A 25,575-nucleotide genomic window follows, 5' to 3' on the forward strand; every position below is an offset into this window, starting at 1 on the left:
GGCGGACGATTTGTTTATTGAGAAACAACCCTGAGGGCAAGGGCCAAATTATCATGATGTAATAAAACAAGTAATCATAATTCATAACAATCATTAAAATTAAGTACAATATAATAAAAGGATTGCACAATTATGAACATTTCAGTGCACAAATAATTGCAATACATTGCAAAATGCAGGGCTCCTTAATTTACAGAATAAAAATGGAAGGTCTACTAAAGCTTGTAGATCCTGTTGTCAGCTTGAGTTCATTACAAACTCAATCATTTGCATACTATATAGATATGAGTTTTATAAAGTTGGGCATTGGGCAGTCTATTCATTATGTAGCTTTTATTTGTGTAATAGTGTCACAGCATCACAGAATTTTAATGGCACAGGAGGCCATTCAGCCCATTGTGTCTACACCAGCTCTCCAAATGAGCATTATGACCTAGTGCCATTGCCCTGCCTTTTCCCTGTACCCCTGCACATTGTTTCTATTCAAATAATCATCTAATGCCCTTTTGAATGCCTCGATTAATTTTGCCTCCACCACACTTCCAGGCACTGCATTCCAGACCCAAACCACCTTTCTGTGTGAAACAGTTTTTCCTCGCGTCACATTTGCTTCTTTTGCAAATCATTTTAATCGTGTGCCCTCTCGTTTTTGATCCTTTTATGAGTGGGAACAGTTTCTCCCTATCTACTCTGTCCAGCCCCCTCATGATTTTGAACATTTCTATCAAATCTCCTCTTGGGCTGTTCTCTCCTTGGAGAGAAGAAAGCTGAGTCTCTCTAATCTAACCTCAGAGCTGTAGTTTCTCATCCCTGGGACCATTTTTTAAACCTCTTCTGCATTCTCTCCAATATGTTCACATCCTTCCTATAATGTGGTACCCAGAACTGTACACAATACTCCAGCTGAGGTCTAACAAGTGTTTTATATAAATTCAACCTCCCTGCTCTTGCACACTATGCCCCGATTAATAAAGCCCAGGATACTATATGTTTTATTAACTGCTCTCTCTACCTGTCCTGCCACCTTCAATGATCTATGCACGTATACACCAGATCCTTGTGCTCCTGAATCCCTTTCAAAATTTCACCCCTTATTTTATATTGTCTGTCCGTGTTCTTCCTACCAAAATGCACCACTTCATAATTCTCTGCATTGAACTTCATCTACTATCTATCTGCCCACTCCACCAATCTGTCTATGTCCTCTTGAAGTTCCACACCACCCTGCTTGCAGTTCACAACATTCGCAAGCTGGGTATCATCCACAAACTTTGAAATTGCCCTCTCCACACCAAGATCTAGATCATTAAATATGTATCAGGAAAAGCAAGGGTCCCAGTGCCAATCCCAGACAAACCTTCCTGCAGCCTGAAAAATATCCATTGACCATTACTCTCTGCTTCCGATTTCTCAGCCAATTTTGTATCCATGTTGCTATTGTCCCTTTTATTCCATGAGCAATAACTTTTCTCACAGCCTATTGTGTTGCACTGTATCAAATGCCTTTTGAAAGTCCATGTACACCATCAACAGTGTTACCCTCATCGGCCTTCTCTGTTACCTCTTCAAAAAACTTCAGCAAGTTAGATAAACACGATTTCCCCTTTAGAAATCCATGCTGGCTCTTCCTTACCAACCCATATTTTTCCATGTGACTACTAATTCTATCCCAAATAATTGTTTCTAGAATCTTGCCCACCACTGAAATTAAACTGACTGCTCTGTAATTGCTGGGCTTATCTTTACAACTTTTTTTGAACAAGGGCGTAATGTTTGCAATTCTCCTGTCCTCTGGTACCTCCCCAGAGTTTAGGGAAGACTGAAAGATTATGGCCAGTGCCCCTGCCATTTCTATTCTCACTTCCTTCAATATCCTTGGATGTATCTCATCCAGTTCCAGTGCCTTGTCAACTTTACGTACTGACAAGTCTATTCAACGCTTCCTCCTTGTCAATTTTGAACTCTTCCAGTGACAGAGTTTCCTCGTCTGTCTTTTCTCCTTAATTCCAAAATCCCATTTACTTTCCATGTGGTTGTGGCAAGAGATAGTGGCAATGGAAGGTGGGATTCAAGAGTTTTCCAGCCAAGTCAGAAAGGGCTTTACTTTTACGCTGTCAAAATTGTTCATGACTTTGAACACCTCTATCAGATTTCCTCTTAACTCTCTTTGCTCCAAGATGAACAGTCCCAGCTTCTCCAGTCTCACCCATAACTGAAGCCCCATGTCCCTGGTACCATCCCAGTGAATCCCCATTGCTCCCTCGTCAAGGCCTTGCGACAGGCTTGTCATCGAAGGACAATGTGGGATTCCAGTCCCATGTGGACACAGCCCAGGCAATGGTGAGGTGAGAACACCAGTTGAAAAATGAGATCTATTCATTTCCGTGTGCAGTTTGTCTTTTTTAAAGTAATAGTTCGGCACAACTTTGGCATTGAAAAATAGCCGAACTTCGTTAAGGTCAGCAGTGCTGCATGGAAATCTCACAGCGGCCGTGACACAGGGTACGTTGGTTCACGGTGGAATGTCCTTCATCATTTTTGTGACTGAATCAGTCAGATAATTACAGAATAGATACCAAAGTAAAATCAAACAAGAGCGAATGTACACTGAGGCAAATAGAAAACTTACGGCTCTGGATGAATGTACAGAAGACAGACACTCGTTTTGAGCTTTTTGATAGAGAGGAGAATGAATGTAGTGGCAGAGAGATGTAAATGGAGTAGCGATGAAGTGCGAATGCAGAATCATAGCTACGTTTCTTCACAAAACATGCGCGTCTTCACACTGACAGCCACCAGCATTTCAGGTGGAGCCAAAAAGCCTGGAATCATTTCAGAAACGGCTAACTCTCGTAGTGAAATGTGTGCTGGGTTGCTCTGGACAAATGGTTCAAGTTGGGCCCCATGACCTCTAAACATCTTGACATCTTGTGTCAGAGGAAGTGTTGGTAACATTCGTGGGAAGAGGCAGCCTCATCCTGCATCACCCTCTGCTGCAGGAAGTGAGCAGAGCCTTGAGAGATGGCACATCAACTGGATGCTGCTGCAGCTCGTCCCCCATTGACAGCTGCAGAACAGTTTGCACCCGGTCCCAGGATCTAATCACCCACCTACACCTTTAACTGAGGAGCGATGCAATGGGGAAAAAAGGAAAGGAAGAAAAATGAATTCAAAATGTGGCAAGTGTGCTTCTCAGTTCAGTCAGTACAAAGAGGTGGCTCTGCGTTCGAATTGGACGTGAATTGTTGTTCACTACTTATTAAAAAACTGATACATGTTGCACTAAAGCACCACAAAGGCAAGAGCGATCAAATCTGCAGACACTCCATCACTAAGGAAGTTACATTATCATTGTTGACTCTTTCTCTGAAGTATATGAGATAATGGGCCTTTCACTAAACATTAGAAAAACTAAGGTCCTCTTCAAGCCAGCTCCCACAGTACAACACTGCCCCCGCCAATTAAAATCAATGACGAGATCCTGGGAAATGTGGACCATTTTCTGTGTCTTGGGAGCCTCCTCTCAATGAAAGCAGACTCAGACGAGACAATTCATCATTGCCTCCAATGTACCAGTGCAGCCTTCAGCTGACTGAGGAAAAGAGTATTTTGAGGACAGGGTGTCAAACCTGATTTTTAAGGTCATGGTTTACCGGGCAGCAGTGATCCCCGCCCTCCAAAATGCTTCAGAGACTTGGACAACCCACAACAGGCACCTCAAAGCTTGGTGAAGTACCATCAAGATCCTCCAAATCCTGTGGCAAGAAAGGCAGGTCCAATAGCAGTGTCCTCTCAAGCCAACCTGCCTAGCATCAAGCTACTAATTACTCAAAACTGGCTCCTCCGGGCAGGGCATGTCATTCACATGCCTGACCCCAGACTCTTGAAGCAACTGCTCTACTCAGAACTCATCTCATAGCAGGAGACTCTCTGGATCTCAGTGGAAATGCTCCAGGAATGTTCTCAAAGCATCCCTGCAGAGATCAAACATCCGCCCCCCCCCCCAACTCATGGGAGACACTGGCCAAAATGGCAAAGTTAAAACTTAAGCACAAAACTCCAAAAAACTCAACTACCGGACCCTCCAAGCACCACCTGTCCCACATGTGGCTGTGTCTGGAGATCACACGTTGGGGACTTATGAGCCATCTCAGAACCCATGGAACCGGAACGGAACCAAGTCATCCTTGATCCCTAGGAACTGCCTAAGAATAAGGAGAAAATAGCTACTGGAATAAGCCTGGGCAGTAATGATCTGCAGGAATTTTGGAAGGATATATAAAATGGCAAAAGCAGTGGGCTACAGTTGCACTAACTCAATTACCTTTAGACAATCCGAAATCGCAGTTTCCTTTGGACGCTCCTCAGCTTTCTTTTCTCTAACGTGAAATTCAGCCAAGGAGAAAAGCAGCATGAGATGAAAAATTGATCTGGTAATGTGAGCACAGCCTTGTGACTCAGTGTCACCCTGGCAGGCACATGCGGTTATCAGCAGCAGCACATAATGAGACTGTCAGGAGCAAAGTGACTGTGCTCACTGTGGCTCTGGAGATTATAAATGAGCGAGATAATAAAAGGAGGACATCCATTATTCAGAGTAATCCACATTGTGAACTTGGCAACCCAGTGAAATTGATTCTATTTCACTTACTGCAGCAGAGGGTGATGCAGAGGGAGGGCAGCAGACGTCGGCTGCCTCTTTCCGAGAATGTTACCAACACGATAGCTCCCAGATGGCAGTGTGATGTGAAGGACTGCCATGTTGCAGGGTTCAGGTGGCAGCTGTGAGGGTGAAGCTTGTGCAGTTCATCAGCATCACCTTGATTTTCTGATGTGCCACTGGGCAGAGAGCTCCTCCATTTGTGTTATGTCAGCTTGCAACAAATCTGGAGCCTTTATCAGAAGCATACAAGCCTGATACAGGAATGGCTTCATTGCTCAGGTGATAAGCAGCGAGGGGTCCAATGTTATTTTGATGTGAAGGTTTAAGTAGTGCATATGTACAGGAGTGTTTTCAGTTTCAGGAAGATTAATTTAATAATGACTTCCTGAATTTCAGACACCCTGGCTGAACCATGTGTGGCAGTGCTGCACCACATGACTAATCCTATCGTATTATGGTTTCTCATTTCACTGCAGCTTAGAGGGAAATAGCAATTTGTTTGAAGGTTACTCTATTGCTGAGGTTGCCTTTGGCTAATGAGGAGTAGGTTCACTGGATTATATGTTAAAGGTCTTTGACAGGAATTCTCTCTCCTGGAATTGCCTCGGTGGCTGATGAATAAACTGGGTAAATCGACTTTCTGCCAATATTCCACTCAAGTGATGAAGGCCGTTTGGAAGAACTCAATGGCCACTCCCCCCACCCCCATGAGGAAATTCTCAGCAGCTACATTTACTCTGTTCGGGTCAGTGGAAGAACACTGAATCTTGCGTTTTTCTCAGTTTAATGGATTCCCTTTACACTTCTACAGCCAGAGTGCGAAATTAGATAGTGCCTTTAACCTAAAAAAAGTCCCAAGGTGCTTCACTAAGGCACACGGGAAATGGATTCTGGCTGAGAGATCGAGAAGGGGGTATGGAGAAACAAAAAGCTTGGTCAAATGGCTTGGATTTAAGGAGCGTCATAATGGAGAACAGGGAGGTGAAAGAATTGAGGCCAAGTTCCAGCCTTTAGGACATGAATAGCTGATGGCCTGACTGCCAATGGTAGAGGAAGAGGGGAATGCACAAGAGGATGGAGTCAAAGGAACAAGGTGTTTGGGTGTGTTGTAGGGCTGGAAGCAGTTACAGAAATAGGAGACGTAAAACTATGGAAGGATTTCAAAAAAGATTACTGTCATTTTCTATAAGACTCAGAGGGGTCTGAACAAGACGTATAAAGCTGACTGGCAGCACTCAGTCTCAGGCTGAGCCACAGTAAAATTCTATCATCTATTCAGCCGTGATCATCTGCAGTCATGATGAAGTTCGTACTGGTTTAGAAGGAGGCCATTCAGCCCTTCGTGTCTATGCCAGCTCTCTGAAAGAGCTATCCAATTAGTCCCACTGCTCTTACCCCTTGGCCTACAGTTTCCTTTTCATGTACATATCCAATGTCCCTATTGGAAGTTATTGATTGAATCCACCACCCTTTCAGGCAGTGCAATCCAGATCATAGCAGTTTGTTGTGTAAAATAAATATTCTCCTCGTCCTGACTATCTTGCTGATTATCTTAAATCTGTATCCTCTGGACACTGACCTCTTACCTGTGGCTTCACCTCACTCACCTACCTTATCAAAATCCCTCATAATTTGGAACACCTCGATGAAATCTCCCCAAACTCGAGCACCAATTTATTGGCAATAAAGTTTACAATATAAAACAAAAGGCTCCTGGTTTATAATGGCATGTTTATTTTCAAACTGTTTTGCAATTTAGTCATTTATTTTCCAAAAGTTAACTTCAGGAGCAGATGGCCAATTGAACAGTTCTGATATCTATGATCAAAGTTCAGGCAGTGCACATGAACCTTGTGTTAAGACAGCGAAAGGCATAGCTTAAAACAAGTAACACTCATCTTTTGCCTGCTTGTTGTCCATTGACATAAAACACACTCAAACTGGTTAGATTATACATTGAAAACGATGCACCTGCCCTTGTTTAGAAATAATCCCGACTCTGCCCCCTAACCCCTTACCCCCAGATTATTTTCTTTTATTCATTCTTGGGATGTAGACATCGTTGGCTAAGCTGGCATTTATTGCCCAATCCTACTTGCCCTTGACAAGGTGGTGGTGAGCTGCCTTCATGAACCGCTGCAGTCCATGTGCCATAGGTACACCCACAGTGCTGTTAGGAAGGGAGTTCCAGGATTTGACCCAGCAACAGCGAAGGAATAACAATGTCCTTCCAATTCAGGATGGTGAGTGGCTTGGAGGGAAACTTACAGATGGTGGTATTCCCATGAGTTTGGACCCTATGCCCTTCTAGGTTGTAGAGGTCGGAGGTTGGAAGGTGGTGTCAAAGGAGCCTTGGTGAGTTGCTGCAGTGCCTTTTGTAGATGGTACACACTGTTGTCACTGTGTGTCACTGGTGGAATCTTTCAGGTTGTGGATGGCTGGGGTGGTGGGGCATCAAGTGGGCTGCTTTATCCTGGATGGTGTTGAGCTTCTTGAATGTTGTTGGTGCTGCACTCATCCAGGTAAGTGGGGGTTATCCCATCACACTCCTGATTTGTGCCTTGTAGATGGTGGACAGGCTTTGGGTCGTCAGGAGGTGGGTTACTTGCCACAAAGTTCCCAGACCCTGACTGGCTAATGTATCTGCTTAACTTAGAACTGGAGAACGTTCCCTTGACCAGCCCGATTTTAATGGCTGAGCAGCTGCTTCCTGCTGACCTCCCGGCAGTTTGCCAGAATAATAAGGTCCAGTAGTTAAACGTGCCCTCTGCCTGGATGGGGTTAAAATGAAGGTCTGCCTTATGATGAGCAATGCCACGGGGTGATACATGGGGCTAACATTTTTAAAAGACAGAGTCCATTAGGTGAAGCCATGGGGTTATTTATTAGGCACATTTTGTGAAATACTGTTCAACAGGATTAACTGGCCTGGAGATATAAAGGAGACATATGTTTGTGCTTCAGATCCAGTGTGAGATTTGAATAGGACCATCCGTGACCCACAGTATTTTACATTTTGGGACCCGTTCCTCTTGATGGATTGCATGAGCGTAAATAATTTCACAGCTGTAGGCTGATCTTTTTACCTCTGATTATTGCTGCCGGCTTTGGTTCAGCTCTTCCATCATTTTCCTGAAACGATGGCTGGGTAAGGGCTGAAGAGAAGCTGCTGCCGAAGCAGATTTTACAGCCAGCCTGTTGCCTGTCTGCAGTGCAGCTTTTCAGATCTACCTCGGGGAATCCTGTCAGCTCGGCCTTTCAAATTTACCCTTGTGCTTTAGAACTTCACCCTGCTGCATATCATACCGGTAAGGGCACAGTGTGATTGGTCTGAGTCCATTCCGCAGTGGTTTGGGAGCCCGTTATCAAAACCTCCCAGATTTTCCAGACACTTCGGATGTAGTATGAAACAGGCTGCCCAACTGTACCCCCCCCCCCTTGATGTTTATGCATGTGTCTGAGGCTCGCAGACCATCCACAGTAGTTGGTTTACATGGATTTGGGAACAGGACCTTATTGTAACCCCTTGTAATAATGAGGACCTCTATCAGGTCATTTCGTAACCCTTTCCACTTTCACTGCAGAAAAGCACAAATTTTTCAAAACTTTCCTTCATAACTGGGACCTCTCATCCTTGTTAGCATAATGGTGAATCTGCACTGCACCTTTAATAATGCATTTATATCCTTTCTATAATGGAGCCCAAACTGTACACAGTGCTATAGTTGCAACGTACAGTGCTGTATGCATTCAATTTATCTCCTTGTCTTTGTATTTTATGAATGCTAGTTTATTGCCTTTCATAATCTCTGTATTTGCATACCAAGGTCTCCACTATTCCATATTCAGTCTTACCGTTTAAGATATATTTTTACTTCAAAAATGTTTTCAAAAAAAAATTTGCAGAATGGTTCCGGGGGAGGGGGTGGTGGCTTAGTTACAAGGTTAAGTTAGAAAGACTGTGGTTGTTCTCCTTGGAGCAAAGGAAATTGAGGGAATATTTGGTAAAGGTACACAAGATCATGGCAGGCTTAGATAAAGTAGACAAGGAGAAGCTCTTCCCATAAGCTGATGGTACAAAGGCTAGGGGGACACGCATTTAAGATTTTGGGCCAGCTATGCAGAGGGAATGTGAGGAAGAACTATTTTACGCAGTGAGTGATAAAGACCTGGAAAGCGCTGTTAGGCTCTTGAAGGAAATAAACTCACAGGTCGGTAGGGCTCAAGTGGGGAAGTGGGACTGACTGTGGATTGACCCATGGGGAGCTGGCATGAACTCAGTGGGCCAAACGTCGACCTCCTGTGTCATGAATGTCTCTATCACACTTCTCTACACAGAACTGCATCTTCCACCTAACCACCCATCCTATTAGCTTATTTATGCCCATCTGCAGCCTGTCACAATACTTGTCAGAATTCATTATCCCCTCTAATCCCCCCTTCCTGATTTAGTGTCGTCAGAAAAATCTGAGACAGTCCCTTCAATAGAAAGAAAGACAGACTTGTATTTTTATAGCATCTTTCATAGCCTCAGGATGCCCCAAAGTGCTTTGCAGCCAACGTCTGCCTAATATAAACCTGTCGTTATTTTCTACACCTCTATCAATTCTCCCCTTAACCTCTTTTTCTCCAAGGAAAACAACTCCAGCTTCTATAATCCAACCTTGTAGCTTAAGTCCCTCATCCCTGGAACCATTTTAGCGAATCTCCATTGCATCCTCTCAAGGACCCTCTCATGCTTCCTGGCGAGGAACTTAGTCACAATAAGTGTATGCATGAGGCTAAATGGCTTTGCTTGAGCTGCATAGGTGGGCAGAATACTCTATATATAGTAGAATTATACTTGGGTCTTCACAATTCATTGTAACTGTAGTGGGCAAAAATAAATTCAGCGTCGGTACTGTGGGATATGTTCAACTGAAAGTAATAATGTTTAAAGCTGCAATAGTTAATGCCTTTGCAACAGAGTAAGTGACTTCTTTAATCTTGGGAGCCTGACTTAAAACAAGATTTCAAATATGTTGGGTACTTTATTAAAATTTAAAGATTGGGGCAAATTTCACTGTAGGAGGGTTTTCTACTTATACACTTCCCATCTAAAAGACCTCGGCCAATCCTGTTATTTTCAACATTTTCGATTTTGAATGAATCAATGACTTTCAGGTGTTAGAAGAATAATACTGTAAGATTAGGAACATTCTAGCAGGCGTCTTTATTTGTTCTGACCTACCAAAAGCAATAAACAGAGTTTAGAAAACATTTCACTGTCACCTTCCGCCTTGGAACAATTTTTATTGTGGCCAAGGAAAGGTTTATATTGTAAATGATGCTTTGTGGTTTGATTCCTCTTGAAACATCTGTCCAGCCAGAAAACCTCAGCAAAATTATTAATTTCTACTAGTCATGAAAGCACTTTCACATTGGGCAGGAATCCGAAAACAAGAGGGATTAGCTCTACATTGGAGAGACCAAACGCAGACTGGGTGACTGCTTTGCAGAACACCTTCAGTCTGTCCGCAACCATGACCCAGACCTCCCTGTCACTTGCCATTTCAACACACCACCCTGCTCTCATGCCCACATGTCCGTCCTTGGCCTGCTGCAATGTTCCAGTGAAGCTCAACGCAAACTGGAGGAACAGCACCTCATCTTCCGACTCGGCACTTTACAGCCTTCCGGACTGAATATTGAGTTCAACGACTTTAGATCATGAACTCTCTCCTCCATCCCCACCCCTTTCTGTTCCCCCTTTTTCCAATAATTTATATATATTTTTCTTTTCCCACCTATTTCCATTATTTTTAAATGTATTTCCAAAAATTGTTTTATCTCTACCTTTTAGCCTATTTTGATCCCTTCCCCCCACCCCACCCCCACTAGGGCTATCTGTACCTTGCTAGTCCTGCTTTCTATTCTTAATGTCACCATTAGCACATTTCTTAGCTAATATCACCACCATCAACATCTCTTTGTCCTTTTGTCTATGACATCTTTTGGTTATCTCCATCTATCACTGGCCCTCTATCAAGCTCTACCTGTTCCACCACCCCCTTAAACCAGCTTATATTTCACCTCTTTTCTATTTTTTCTTAGTTCTGGTGAAGAGTTGTACGGACTCGAAACGTTAACTGTGTTCCTCTCCACAGATGCTGTCAGACCTGCTGAGTTTTTCCAGGTATTTTTGTTTTTGTTAGGGATTAGCTGCTCTGTGTTTGTCCTGCCTCTCTCTCCCATATCTCATTTATCTTCAGTGCCACAGATAGAGAGGACTGAATTTTGCCACAAGTGTCGGGAACCTTACGTCAGGGTCATTTCTGAGTTGTGAGCCTGCTCGAGGTGACAGCGCCACTTCCAGCTGAATTTTACATAGAAACTAGGAGCAGGAGTAGGCCATTCAGCCCTTCGAGCCTGCTCCACCATTCATTATGATCATGGCTGATCATCCAACTCAGTAGCCTGCTCCCACTTTCTCCCGATATCCTTTGATCCCTTTCGCCCCAAGGGCTATATCTAACTCCTTCTTGAAAACATACAATGTTTTGGCTTCAACTACTTTCTGTGGTAGCGAATTCCACAGGCTCACCACTCTCTGGGTGAAGAAATTTCACCTCATCTCCGTCCTAAATGGTCTGCCCGTATCCTCAGACTGCGACCCCTGGTTCTAGATCCCCCACCATCAGGAACATCCTTCCTGCATCTACCCTGCCTAGTCCTGTTAGAATTTTATAGGTTTCTATGAGATCCCCCCTCATTCTCCTGAACTCCAGCGAATATAATCCCAACCGACTCAATCTCTCATATGTCAGTGCTGCAATTTACAGTAGATCGCGGTTTGCCGTTCAATTAGGGAGGGCAGGGGAGTTTTGGAGGCGAGAGCTCAGGACCCTGCAGACCTCACTGTGTGAACAGCGGGAGCAATGCTGATCCCCAGACAGTGGGAGCAACGGGGAAGCACTGGAGCTACCATCATATTCAAGAGTGCGGCTGAGACCTCATTGGAACCATGGCCATCAGAGACATCTGTCTCCAGGTGTTCCACACTCAATGGCAAGGCTTTGGCCTGGGTAGAAGGCAGCCTTGTCATTTTTTTTTTGCCAGAAGCACTTAGATCCCCTTCAGCTGTAAAGCAGCCTCGATTTCCTGATGTGCGGCCACCTCTTCTGTACATCACTGTTATGCTGAAATGAAGACTGAGTGCCCTGTCTCCTACCAGTACATTCCCACGATGTCGAAAGTGTGGGAGTTTTTAGCCCTCTCAGCCTTCCTCTTGCTCCTACAATCTTCAGGCTTTCCAAACCCAGATTTGGACCCCTCTACATGATTTTCCAGTCTCACTTACAGCCATTTGTACTTACGTTCTATATTAGATGTACTGTTAATAGAGCCCACCGAAACTTTTAAACTGAAATGCATTTTAAATAACTTTTTAACAAAAGAATCTGATTCATTTGCATAATGAGCCCTCCTATGCCCTGCTCTGTGGTTCACCCTTCATATCTGTTTACCTGGGGGTGTTTCTCCTCGACTATTTGTGTTTCTCCCTCCTGAGGTTGTTGATATGTTTCTGGTGTAGAGTCATCATTATCACGGGCTGTCCTCCAGTACTCTGCTAGAGTGGTCATCCTTGCTGTGTAGAGCCATCTTAGAGTGTTGGTAGATTATACTCCTTGGGGTGGGCAGGGGTGAGTGGGAGAAGGGGGAGGGAAGGAGAGGGTTTGGTTCCAGAGCCGAGCCCAATGCTGCCCTTGTGCGCTTTCAGCAATGGTCACCGGGTGCTGACCAGCCATGGGATCCCTTGTTTGGATGACCTTGGGGGCACTGAGGCCAATGTAGCGCTGGCACTAACAAACTGGGACAGCTGTGATCTTGTATGCCTGAGCAAAACTGTGAATACCGAAAGCGTAGGCAGCAATGGAAATTTCTAGAATATATTGTGCATAGTGATCATTGTAATTATTAACCCACTCTTTCATGTTAGTGTGAAACGTTTCAGCCAATCCAATCCCTTTGGTTTGCCAGTAATGGTGTAAAAGTTAAAACTTCTAAATTCTATGCATCAATATCCATATAAATACAGAAATGCCAGCGGGAGGTATTTTAGTTCACATTATGGGTGTGTTCAGCTTTGTGAGCCTGTAACTCCGCTCAGCACAGAATTGCAGGAAGATGTGTGTGCTGACTGCTGAAATCATACTGAAAACACTTTGTGCTTTGGGCAGATTCAGATGTACCAGCTGTCAAGACTTCTGCATGACTATCACCGGGATTTGTACAACCACCTGGAAGACAATGAGGTCAGCCCCAGCCTATATGCAGCCCCATGGTTTCTCACCTTTTTCGCCTCCCAATTCCCCTTGGGATTTGTAGCCAGGGTCTTTGGTAAGTATGGTCTTCATGCTCAGAATTTTATAGCTGACATTGGGACAAGAATTTGGGTGATGCTTTCCTTCAGCACAAGCAGGCTTGGATCAAGAAAAGGCTAGTCAGCTCATCGAGCTCAGTCTTTCCAGAGGCCGTGTGCCATCACTCTAAGCATGGACTCCATTACAACTACCTAATCTTCTGTGGGAAATTTATTATAAATGCCCTTAATCCAATAGCGAACCACTGAATAAGTATTCTCCTCAAATCCCCATTCTCCTACCCCACCTAGCTGAATTCCATACAAAAATGTATCCATTTCTCCATACCCATTCCTTGCCTCCTGTAGCAAGTGGAACTTGCTAACAGCTCAGTTTGAAACTGTCAGACCTGTAACTGTACAAAGGTTGGATCTGAACCCTGCATGCAACACAGTCTATTCCCACAATGGAAAATGGTGAAACAGCCCCACCCTTTCCAGCAACAACTCATATTTATATTGTGGCTTTAACATAATAAAACATCCCAAGGTGCTTCACAGGACCATTATAAAGCAAAATTTGACACCGAGCTGCATAAGATGATATTAGGACAAATGGCCAAAAACTTGGTCAAATACGTCGGCTTTAAAGAGCTTCTTGAAAGAGGAAAGTGATGTAGAGAGGTGGAGTAGTTGAGGGAAGGAGTTCCCAAGATAAGCTTCTTGGCAGCTGAAGTCACGATCACCAAGGAGTGTTTAAAATCAGGGAGGCTCCAAAGGCCAGAATTAGAGTGGAGATATCTCAGAAGGTTGTGGGGCTGGAGGAGATTACAGAGATAGGAAGGAGCGAGGCCATGGAGGACTTTAAAAACAAGGATGAGAATTTTAAAATCAAGATGTTGTCTGAGCAGGTGCCATTGTGGATCAGCGAGCACAGGAAAGATGGATGAGCAGGACTTGGTGCGACTTAGAACACAGGCAACAATGTTTGAATGATCTCTAACAGCTCCTAACTTAACATAAATTACACTAAATTGGCGAAGAAAGAAAGAATTTGAATTTATATAACACCTTTCACAACCTCAGACCCTCCTGAAGTGTTTTACAATCAGTGGTACTTTTGATGTTCCACCACTTTTATAATGCAGCAGCCGATTTGTACATAGCAAGGTCTCAGAATCAGCAAAGTGATAGTGATCAGATAATCTGCTGTAGTGATTTTGGTTAAATTATAAATATTGACCAGGGCACTAGGTAGTATTCCTCTGCTGCTCTTTAAAACAGTGCCTTGGGCCCTTTTACACCTATTTAAGCAAGCAGCAGGGCCTCGGTTTAATGTTTCATCTGGAAGACAACACCTACCACAGTTCTGCACTAGCGTGTCAGCCTGTAAATATGTACTCAAGTTCTTCAGGGTAGTGTCCTAGGCCCAACCATTTTCAGCTGTTTCATCAATGACCTTCCCTCCATTATAAGGTCAGGTGTGGGGATGTGGGGAGCAAGGGGCACACAAGGAGACAGGAGACTACATCTGATTGAGACGGAGACCAAGCGAGTAGCGAATTAGGTTCACGTGGTAAGTTCTGGTAAGTCTTTTTCAGGTTTAAATATAGATTAAGAATCAAGTGCTGAGATAGAACTAACAACCTTCAAGTAAGTTAGAATAGCTTGTTAAACAGGGAAGTGCCTGGTAGTTGATTCTATCAATCAACTGAAAGCAGTTGGTTTAATTGGTGTTAATTACTATATAGCAGGCAGCTAAACCAGCTAGCTACTCATCAGAGAGTCTATAGAAGATCCAGGTTTTTCAAATCACACAATCAGTAAGGTGGACGCGAGGAGATAGGAGACTAAGCCTGAGTGAGATGGACACCAATTGAGTAGTAAATTAGGTTCACACGGGAATTCAGTGCATGGGGAGAAAAGGTATGGGATACATAGGGGTTATTCTAAGTTAATTAAGAAGTTAAGAAGTTAACTAAATGACATAAGTAACAATGGCAGGGTAGGTGTTATGTTGCAGCTGTGGAATGTGGAAGCTTTTGGATGCCAAGATGATCCATGACAAACACGTTCGCGGAAAGTGTAAGCAGCTAGAGGAATTCCAGATCAGGGTTATTGATCTGGAAGCCGAACTGCAGACTCTGCACAACATAAGGGAGGGTGAGAAATACCTGGACACTTTGTTCCAGAAGACAGTCACACCCCATAGATTAGGATCCTACGTTGTGATCAGCATTGAGGGACAGGAGGATGTGACCATGAGTGAGGCAGTAAAGGGACTGAGCAGAGAGTAGTGGAGGAGCCTCAGACTTTGCAACTGTCAAACAGGTTTGAGGTGTTCACAACCTGTGTGGATAGAAGTGAGGCCTGCAAGGTGGATGAGCAGACTGGCAATGGCACCATGGTGCAGGAAGCTATTCAAGCAGGGGGGGCAAACAGGAAAGTAGATGTAGCAGGGGACAGTATAGTGAGGAGGATTGACACTGTTCTCTGCGACAAAGAGCGAGCGTCCAGACGGCTATGTTGCCTGCCTGGTGCCAGCGTTTGGGACATATGCTCAGGGATGGAGAGGAACTTGCAGAGGAAAGGGGAGGATCCAGTTGTCATGGTCCATGTAGGTACCAACGACATAGGCAAGACAAGGAAAGAGGTTCTGCATAGTCGGTATGAGGCAATAGATAGCAAATTAATAAGTAGAAGCTCAAAAATAATCTCTCGATTATTACCTGAACCACATGCATATTGGCATAGGGCAAATACATTTAGAGAAACAAATGCATGGCTTAAAGACTGGTGTGGGAGAAGTGGGTTCCAGTGCGTGGGGCACTGGCATCAGTGCTGGGGAAAGTCGGGGCTGTGCCGTTGGGATGGTCTATAACTGAACCATGCTAGGACCTGTGTTTAGTGAGCTGCATACTAGGAGAGTAGAGAGGGCTTTAAACTATTAATCAAGGTGAGGGGGTGGTGAGGGATCAAGCTTAGGTAAATATAGCAAATCAAGGGGTAGAGTCAAGGCAGGAGAGCAAAATTGTAGTATGGGAAATGAGGGTCAGAATGGCAGGAAGGGACAGAGAGAAAAAACTCTAAGAATGCACCAACAGTCAAAGACAAGATATTACAAAGATAGCAAAAAGATAAAACTGAAGGCTCTGTATCTGAATGCATGTAGCATTCATAACAAAGTAAATGAATTGATAGCGCACTTTGAAGTAAATAGATATAATCTGATAACCATTATGGAGACGTGACTGTAGGATGACAAGGATTGGGTCCTGAATATTGATGAGTATATGACAGTCATGAAGAATAGGAAGCTAGGTAAAGGTGGAAGGATAGCATTGTTAATAAAGTGTGGCATTGGTGCAATAGTTAAAGATGACCTTGGTTCTAGAGATCAGGATGTAGAATCAGTTTGGGTGGAGATGAGGAATAGTAGGGGGAATAAGTCACAGTGGGAGTGGTCTACATGCCCCCAACAGCAACCGCAATGTAGGACAAAGTATACAGGAAGAGATATTGGGTGCTTGTGATCAAGGGACAGCAATAATCATAGGTGATTTTAATCTGCATATAAACTAGAAAATCAGATTGGCAGTAATATCTTGGATGAGGAGTTTATAGAATGCTTTCGAGGTAGTTTCTTAGAATAGCTCATAATGGAGCTAACCAGAGAGCAAGTTATATTAGACTTGGCATTGTGTAATGTGACAAGATTCATTAATGACCTCAGAGTAAAGGTACCCCTAGGTAGCAGTGACCACAATATGATTGAATTTTACATCCAGTTTTAAAGGGAGAAGAGTGGGTCTAAGACTAGTATTTTAAACTTAAATAAGGACAACTATGTGGGCATGAAAGCTGAGCTAGCTGAAGTGAACTGGGATACTAGGCTAGAGGATAGATCAATAGAGAAGCAGTGACAGACATTTAAAATACTTCAAATATTTAAAATATTTCAAAATACTCAGAATAAGTATACTCCTACTCCAAAGAAAAATTCTAAGGGGAGGACCCACCATCCGTGGTTAATGGAAGAAGTTAATGAAAGCATCAAACTTAAGGAAAAAGCATACAACTGCGCAAAGATGAGTGGCAGGTCAGATGATTGGTCAGAATATAAAGAACGGCAGAGAATGACTAAAAGTTTAATCAGGAGAAAGAAATTAGAGTACTAGAAGAAGCTAGCTAGAAATATAAAAATGGATAGAAAGAATTTCTGCAGATATTTAAAAAGGAAAAGAGCAAGTAAAGTGAATGTCAGTCCTTTAGAGAGTGAGAATGGGGAGTTAATAGTAGATAATAAGGAAAAGGCCGATGAAATGAACAAATATTTTGCTTCTGTCTTCACAAAACAGGATACAAAAAACATTTCAGTAATAACTATAAATTAATAGGTGGAAGGGATAGAGGAAGTTGGTGAAATTACAATCACTAGGGAAATGGTACAGAGCAAACTGATGGAGCTGCGGGCTGTCAAGTCTCCGGGTCCTGATGGACTTCATCTTATGGTCTTAAAGGAGGTGGCTAATGAGGTGGTAGATGCTTCGGTGTTTATTTTCCAAAATTAGCTAAATTCTGGAAAGGTTCCAACAGACTGGAAAGTACCAAATATAATTTGCACCATTCAAGAAGGGAGGGAGGCAGAAAACAGGGAACTATAGACCAGTTAGCTTGATGTCCGTCGTGGAAAGTTGTTAAAATCGATCATTAAGGAGGTTACAGCTGGGCACTTAGAAAAGCTCGGGGTAATTGGGAAGAGTCAACATGGTTTTGTGAAAGGGAAATCATGTTTAACCAATTTATTGGAGTTCTTTGAAGAAGTAACATGTGTTGCAGATAAAGGGAAGCTTATACTATACTTGGATTTCCAGGAGGCATTTAATAAGGTGGCATATCAAAGGTTATTACAGAAAATAAAGACTCATGGTGTAGAGGATAACATATTAGCCTGGATGGAAGATTGGTTGGCTGGCAGAAAACAGAGAGTATGCATAAATAGGTCTTTTTCTGATTGGCAGGATGTGACAAGTGGAGTCCTGCAGGAGTCTGTGCTGGGGCCTCAACATTTTACAATGCATATCAATGACTTAGATGAGGGGAGTGAAGGCCTGGTAGCTAAATGTTCAGATGACACAAAGATAGGTAGGAAAGTATGTTGTGAAGGGGACATAAGGATGTTGCAGACACCCAGATATTGATTGGTTGAATGAGTGGTCAAAAACTGGCAGATGGAGCATAATGTGGGAAAATGTGAAGTTGTTCACTTTGGTAGGAAGAATAAAAGAGCAGAGTATTATTTAAATGGACAATGACTGCAGAATTCCAAGGTGCAGAGGGATCTGGGTGTTCTAGTACGAGTCACAAAAAGTTAGTATGCAGACACAGCAAGTAATTAAGAAGGCTAATGGAATGCTATCCTTTATTACGAGAGGAATTGAACATAAAAGTAATGATGTTATGCTTCAGTTATATAGGGCATTAGTGAGACCACATCTTGAATATTGTGTGCAGTTTTGGTCCCCTAATTTAAGAAAGGGTGCAAATGCATTGGAGGCAGATCAGAGGAGGTTTACTAGATTGATGTCTGGAATGAGTGTGTTGTCGTATGAGGAAAGTTGGACAGACTGGGCTTGTTTCCAGTGGAGTTTAGAAGAGTGAGGGGTGATTTGATTGAAGTATATAAGAACCTAGAAAGGTGGACGTCGAAAGGAGGTTTCGTCTTGTGGTTAAGTCCAGAACTAGGGGGCGCTGTTTTAAAGTTAGGGGTCGCCCCTTTAGGGCAGACATGAGGAGAAAATTTTTATCTCAGAAAGTTGTGCGACTTTGGAACAGTCTGCTTCAGAAGGCAGCAGAGGCGGGGTCAATGAATATTTTTAAGATAGAGGTGGATAGATTCTTGTTAGGCAAGGGAATCAAAGATTATTGGGGGTAGGTGGGAATGTGGAATTGAAAACACAGACAGATCAATCATGATCTTATTGAATGGTGGAGCAAACTCGAAGGGCCTAATGGCCTACTTCTGCTCCTATTTCGTATGTTCACGGGCGATTGCAGAATGTTCATCACCATTTGCGACTCCTCAAATACTGAAGCAGTCCATGTCCATATGCAGCGAAACCTGGACAATATTCAGGCTTGGGATGATCAGTGGCAAGTTACATTCACGCCACACAAGTGCCAGGCAATGACCATCTCTAATAAAAGAGAACCTAACCATCTCCCCTTGATAGTCAAGAACATTACTAACACTGAATTCCCCACTATCAACATCACAGGGATTATCATTGACCAGAAACTAAACTGGACCAACTGTATAAATACTGTGGCTACAAGAGCAGGTAAGAGGCTGGGTATTCTGTGCAGAGTAACTCACCTCCTGACTCTCCAAAGCCTGTTCATATCTACAACTCACATGCCATGAGTGTGATGGAATATTCTCCACTTGCTTGGTTGAATGTAGCTCCAACAACACTCAAGAAGCTCGACACCATCCAGAGCAAAGCAGCCTGCTTGATTGGCACCCTGTCCATCACCTTCAACATCCACTGCTGCCATCACTGACGCACGGTGTAGCAGTGTGTACCATCTACAAGATATACTGCTGCAACTCACTAAGGCTCCTTCGACAACACCTTTCAAACCTGCAACCTCTACCACCTGGAAGAACAAAGGCAAAGATAAATGGGGACCCCCACCACCTGAAAATTCTCCTCCAAGCTACATGCCGTCCTGACTTGGAACTATATCATTGTTTCTTCACTGTCACCTGGTCAAAATCCTGGAACTCCCTCCCTAATAGCACTATGGGTGTTTCTACAACACATGGACTGCAGAGGTTCAAGTAGGCATCACACCACCACCTTCTCAAGGGCAATTAGGGATGGGCAGTAAATACTGGCCTAGCCAGTGACACCCACATCCCACAAATAAATGTTTAAAAAAAGTCTGTGGGGTGGGACTTGAACGCACAGCCTCCGAGGCGAGAATGTTCTTGCTGAGACACACCGATGTTTAGTCTTATTACTGGTATGTGTGAGGAAGCAAAATGTCTGTCATAGCAGTGGTCCTTCCAGATTTGTGCTTTAGTCACATTGTTCTGACAAAGTGATGGGACATTGTCCTGGATTGGCCTTTATTTTATTTGACCTCACAACACGAAATCTGATAGTGGGAGCTGAAAATGAAAGTTGTTGCCGTTCTAGACCCTGAACCTCTGTTAAGCACAGCGTACACAAAAAAGGGAGGGGGGCGAAATTTTAAGAAGAGTCCATTTCAGTTTTAATATTTGATTCAATTTGACTCAACTCTTGATCAATCCAGGACCATGTCCCATCACTTTGTCAGAACAATGTGACTAAAGCACAAATGTGGAAGGACCACTGCTATGACAGACATTTTTCTTCCTCACAGATACCAGTAATGAGACTAAACATAACATGCTGAACAGCAAAATGTACACATAATTGAGGTTTTTACTCTGTCCTGCATTGCTTATATGTATCCGTGCCATGGTGGAGGCTTGTGGAGGGAAATGGGAATGGGACAGTGGTAACCATGGTAATAGAAGCAGTATCTCCTCCCACCAAGAGTGGCTAGGCAATGAAGTTTGGTTGGAGTTATCAGGCAGGCTTCACTCTATACAATGAGTGCTGGAATATTATAAACTTTATGATAAACTCAGAGACCTGAATGTATTTGGGAAGTGTGAGAATGTGTCCTGCCTCCGCCTAGCAATTGCCCAAGGGAACAGATTTAAACAGAATTCGCCACATGGACAATTATGAGCGCAGGCCCATAGCCGACCCCTCTGTGGGGCAGTGTTGGAGAATTCTTAAGAACAGTCCATGAGCTGTACAGCATACCGGATTGTAGCGCTTGACAGAGTTGATGAATAATACTGTTGGAAAGCCGTCACAACTGTGCAGCATGCAGTTTTTCCATAGGTAAGCTGCTTGAAGAAGTGTCTCCTTTGGGACCTCCTTGGGGGAACTGGCCTCTCAGGGGTCCGAACGTGTCACAACAATATCATACATTATTGAATTATTTCAAAGACCCAAGAGCACAATACTGTTTCTTTTTAAACTTTACGCTTACCAGCGAATAGCTGAGAATTTTGACTTGAGAAATGAAATGTTCAGACTAACATGTATTCTCTTTCCTTTTCCAAAAAAAAGATATAATGTTTCTCCAAGGGACTGATGTGGTATTCAAAGTGGCCCTCAGCCTGCTGAGCAGTCATGAGGCATTAATTCTGCAGTGTGACAGCTTTGAGACCATTGTAGATTTCATCAAATCCACCATTCCGAATCTGAGTCACACGCAAATGGAAAAAACTATTGTTCAGGTACTCAAGTCATTACTGTGAAACTTTTAATGCCATTGCTTGGATTTGCATTTTTGAGGCACTTCTGAGGTTTTGTAGAGGGTCAGGCATAGAGAGGATATTTCATAGTTAGTCCAGTTCAAATACATCCATCACTGTGATCTCTATTATCTGCCAACCTGTTTTATGCAAGTCACACATTGCAGCTGCCTTCCACCTGAAAAAAGTATTCTTTTTATTTCCTTTCTTTCCACTAGCTGTATATTATTTGACACATAAAAATTATTTACTAATCAATGAGTTAAACTGTCCTTTGCGTTAGACAAAACAGAATACCGAAGTTTATGATGTAATGAAAATAAAATATTTTGGATTTTTTTAAACCAACAAACTCCAAACTGCTGAAATATCTCCAAGCGGGGTACTAGTTTTAAACTTAATACCATTCCTAATGTTCATAGCAATTTAGTGTTTTATCAGCACATTGTCTGCCTCTGATATAATAAAGATACTGTGGCCATAAGTGCAGCCTGATCTATTGTATGCGCTTCTGTAAATCATTCTGTAGGATAATACAAGGCCGTTAATAGTCATGTCTTTGTCCAAGGGAGCCGTAAAGCTAATGTTACTTGTAATTTACAGACTAGTCTTAAAGTGTTTGACCTCAAGTTACAGAAAGAGACTAAGGTTTATGACATTGTTGATCACTTCGAAGTAATGCTGTTAGCACAGTAGTTCTCAACAGTGGTTAGTATTTTTACTCAGTATGTTTTACTGCTTGTTTAATACATGTCAATTTCAGCTTTCTACACAACATTTATATACCCACAGCTGTGCTCCACTTGAGAGACTTCTTTTTCCTGGTGCGGCTGTCCAGCCTAATAGCTAACATTTAGAAACAAAGCTGTTATTCAGGATTCTGTAGGGTTATAACAATTTTGCAATTGACTGATATTTGAGCAGGTTGTTCATGATCCACATTTCCCAAGGGAGAGCCTGACTGTCAATCCAGCCCAGGGCACATTATTGTCAGTGGCACAGAATGTGAGCAACCACGTCAAACTGTGTTCCATAAATTAACTAATTCAACCCAAACCAAAAGAGCCATTGTATGAAAAAGATGTTCTCTTTCATTTACCCTAACCTATTATAATTAGTTTTTTTTTATAGCTTAGATAATTTAGCCAGGAAGGGTTACTAAATCCCAATGTCCCAGAAATGTCATACCCGCAAAACCTGTACTTGTATCCTGCATGAGACACACAAACATCTCCGTGCATCACAACATCTTCCCATCCCATCTCCCTCCAGGCATTATCTGCCTGTACAAGATCTCCAGAGCAGTTAAGAAAAGCCGTTCCTCCCATCTCCAGTCTGGTTTCAGGCAATGCCTCAATTTGATAATTCTCATCCCAGTTTTCAAATCCTTTCATAGCCCTGCCCTTCCCTATCTCTGTAACCCCCAACAACTGGTGCAGCAGGTTGGGCTGAATGGCTTCCTTCTGTGCAACTCCACAGTTTCAGTTGTTCCCTGTCAGGGACTTCAAACTTGAGTTTCATGTCAGGACCATAAATCGCATCATTAACAGGGTCCTTAAGATATTAGGCACCAGTCCTAAATGTCAGCGTAGAGATCAGTCCCTATTTATGATGCAGATCCTGAAGTTTGTACTGAGCTGCTGTTTTCACCAAGCTAACGCCACAAATCCTTCAGCAGTTTGTGGCGATTTGCGACTCATGACAAATCTCTCCTTCACCACAACTTGGTGCTTTTCTCCCCACACTGATTATGATAGAATTTTATGAGCTCACTGTTATTTTTCCATCATTCTGTCCAATATTACCTCATTGTGATGAATGCACAAAATTAATCTTCACTTTTTGATCAGCTATAGCGATCATTCTATGATCAGCTGTCTCAAAGTTCTAGCGGCAAAGTCGCATCCCATTTTAGATTTAAAACTGGGGCAAAACTCGTTTCTCCTAATGGGAATTTTAAAAGAAGTGACTCCCTTATTCACTGTTTTCAATGAATCATTTCTGGGTGTATTGCAGGTATTTGAGATGGACATTTCCAAACAGCTCCATGCCTATGAGGTAGAATACCATGTCTTACAAGATGAGATGGTGGAGGGTTCATCGCCCTGTGATGATGTGGACCGTCTGGAGAAACTGGAGAGAGCAAATTGTCAGCTCAAGAGACAGAACATGGAGCTACTGGAGAAACTTCAGGTAACAATGGCTTCAGTCGTATAACTGTAAACGTAAAAAGGACGGAATGATGGTGTCTCAGAGTGAGATAGTCATGCTATATTTTCTACTGTACAGGTAGCATACCATCAGACTTTCATATCTTATTTTTCTATGAAAATAAATATTAATCTTGCTGTGGCAGTTGCTGCTCAATATAAAGTGGCAATTACTGTTTGTCATTCAGTTGTTTGGCTGAGGTTCCCATTCATCCGTACTATCAAAGTTATTTTTTGTACAGAGGATTAATCTGTAAGACATGAATGTAGTCTGATCCTCAGCAAGCCTAATATCACTGGGCTGATTTCCGCATATTAGAAGAAGTAGAACATTTTGCCAACTTATTCTGGTTCAGACATGAGAATTACAGGAAATAATGAAGTACACTCAAACTTTTGGATTAATTATCCAACTTTATTAATTTCACTCAAAATATATCAGAACATGCCTATACCCTGCTATATAGGTGTCTTGGGACTAGCAATAAACTGTTCAAAATATGAAGCCAGAGAAATAGCTATAATCACCTGCGAATGGTTAACTTATCCTTAAATGTGGTTCTCCAGTGACTGATCAAGTTACTCCTTCCCCATGGTTGTGATATCGATGTTTCTTTAATAGTTTCTTTTATACCTTAATTTTTAGGGAAGGACAAGATATTATACTTATAGTGGCATATAGTTCAATTAGTATTTCTCCTTGAAACATATAAGATCTTGAGGGGATGTGATAAGGTAGATAGGGGATTGATAGAATGTTTAATAATAAGGGATTTACCGTTTAAGATGGAGATGAGGAGAATTGTTTTCTCTCAAAGGGTGGTTAGTATGTGGAATTCTGTTCTCCAGAAAGCAATGGAGGCTGGATCATTAAATTTACTCAAGACAGAGTTAGACAGATTTTTGATAGACAAGGGAGTTATGCGGAGATCAAAGTGGAGTTGAGACGCAACCAGATCAGCCATGATCTTACTGAATGGCAGAGCAGGCTCAAAGGGCCGTGTGGCCTATTTCTGCCCCGAAGTCCTATATTCCTACGTATTCGTTTTAGGCCAGTAATGTCCAGTTCCATGCTGAGCACCTTGTTTGAAAAAGCCTGCTCATTACTCAATGCTCTTTAGAAATCCTCCACTAAGTTTCCATCAGTGGCAGGTGCTGGAGGCAACTCCAAAAAAGAAAGAGAAGGAAAGAAAGCATTTGCCTACTTGCAGTGCATTTTGCCCTCAGGAATCCAAAAAGCCTCACAGTCAATGAATTCCTTGTGAAGTGTAGTGGGCCTTCTGTGGACCAATGTAGCAGTCAATTTGTACATGGCAAAATCACACAAAAAAAACTGAGTTTAATGACAGCTTAGTTTGCTTTGATAATGGTGGGTAAAAGATAAATATGGGGTAAATATGGGGACATGGGGTAAACTCCTTCCTCTTCATCAATAGCATCGCAGAATCCTTTTAATAGTCTGAAAAGGCAGAAGGAACATTGGTTTAAGATCTCACCCAAAAGACGGCAGCTCCAATAGTGCAGCCCTCTCTCAGTACTGCGCTGAAGTGGCAGCTCAGGTTAAGCATTTAAGATGTAGAACGGGGATTTTCATGTACATTCTTCCTACCCAGGAGTTGAGGGTGCTACCAACCAAGCTAAGCTTAGGCTAGAATTACTGTTTGCTACCAGGAACAAAAACAGAATTATGAGGGATGATTTTCTGAGTCCACAGCCAATGGCAAAGTAGCTTGGCTGACTGGGAAATCGCAGGAGATCCGATATGTCCTGGAAGTGGGTAATGACATGTATAAATTACCCTATGAGGTGGTAACCATATGCCCAATGGGAAAGATCTTGCCCAATGGCACTTGAAATTTAAATCTTCTGGCTTGATTTATATGAGTGTTTTGGATTAAGTTAAAATGAGCTCCAAGCACATGTATTTTGAGGCTTGGTCACCTGCAGCCCCTGTGGGAAAATGGAAAGCAGTGTGCCCGTGAATTTCCAATATGTG

At 42.8% G+C, this 25,575-nt stretch overlaps 1 protein-coding gene across 3 annotated transcripts in view; it reads left to right on the forward strand.

The window, feature by feature from the left end:
- The window catches only part of tbc1d4 (TBC1 domain family, member 4), a 269,789-nt gene that overhangs the window by 240,608 nt on the left and 3,606 nt on the right, over positions 1 to 25,575 (forward strand). For all 3 annotated transcript variants that reach the window (XM_041198949.1, XM_041198950.1, XM_041198951.1), the window contains 3 exons: positions 12,883 to 13,042; positions 21,182 to 21,351; positions 23,386 to 23,562. In XM_041198949.1, coding sequence (XP_041054883.1) covers positions 12,883 to 13,042; positions 21,182 to 21,351; positions 23,386 to 23,562 — 507 coding nt within the window. The remainder of the gene's footprint in view (positions 1 to 12,882; positions 13,043 to 21,181; positions 21,352 to 23,385; positions 23,563 to 25,575) is intronic.

The sequence above is a fragment of the Carcharodon carcharias genome, chromosome 11, assembly GCF_017639515.1.
Source record: "Carcharodon carcharias isolate sCarCar2 chromosome 11, sCarCar2.pri, whole genome shotgun sequence".
NCBI classification, from domain to species: domain Eukaryota; kingdom Metazoa; phylum Chordata; class Chondrichthyes; order Lamniformes; family Lamnidae; genus Carcharodon; species Carcharodon carcharias.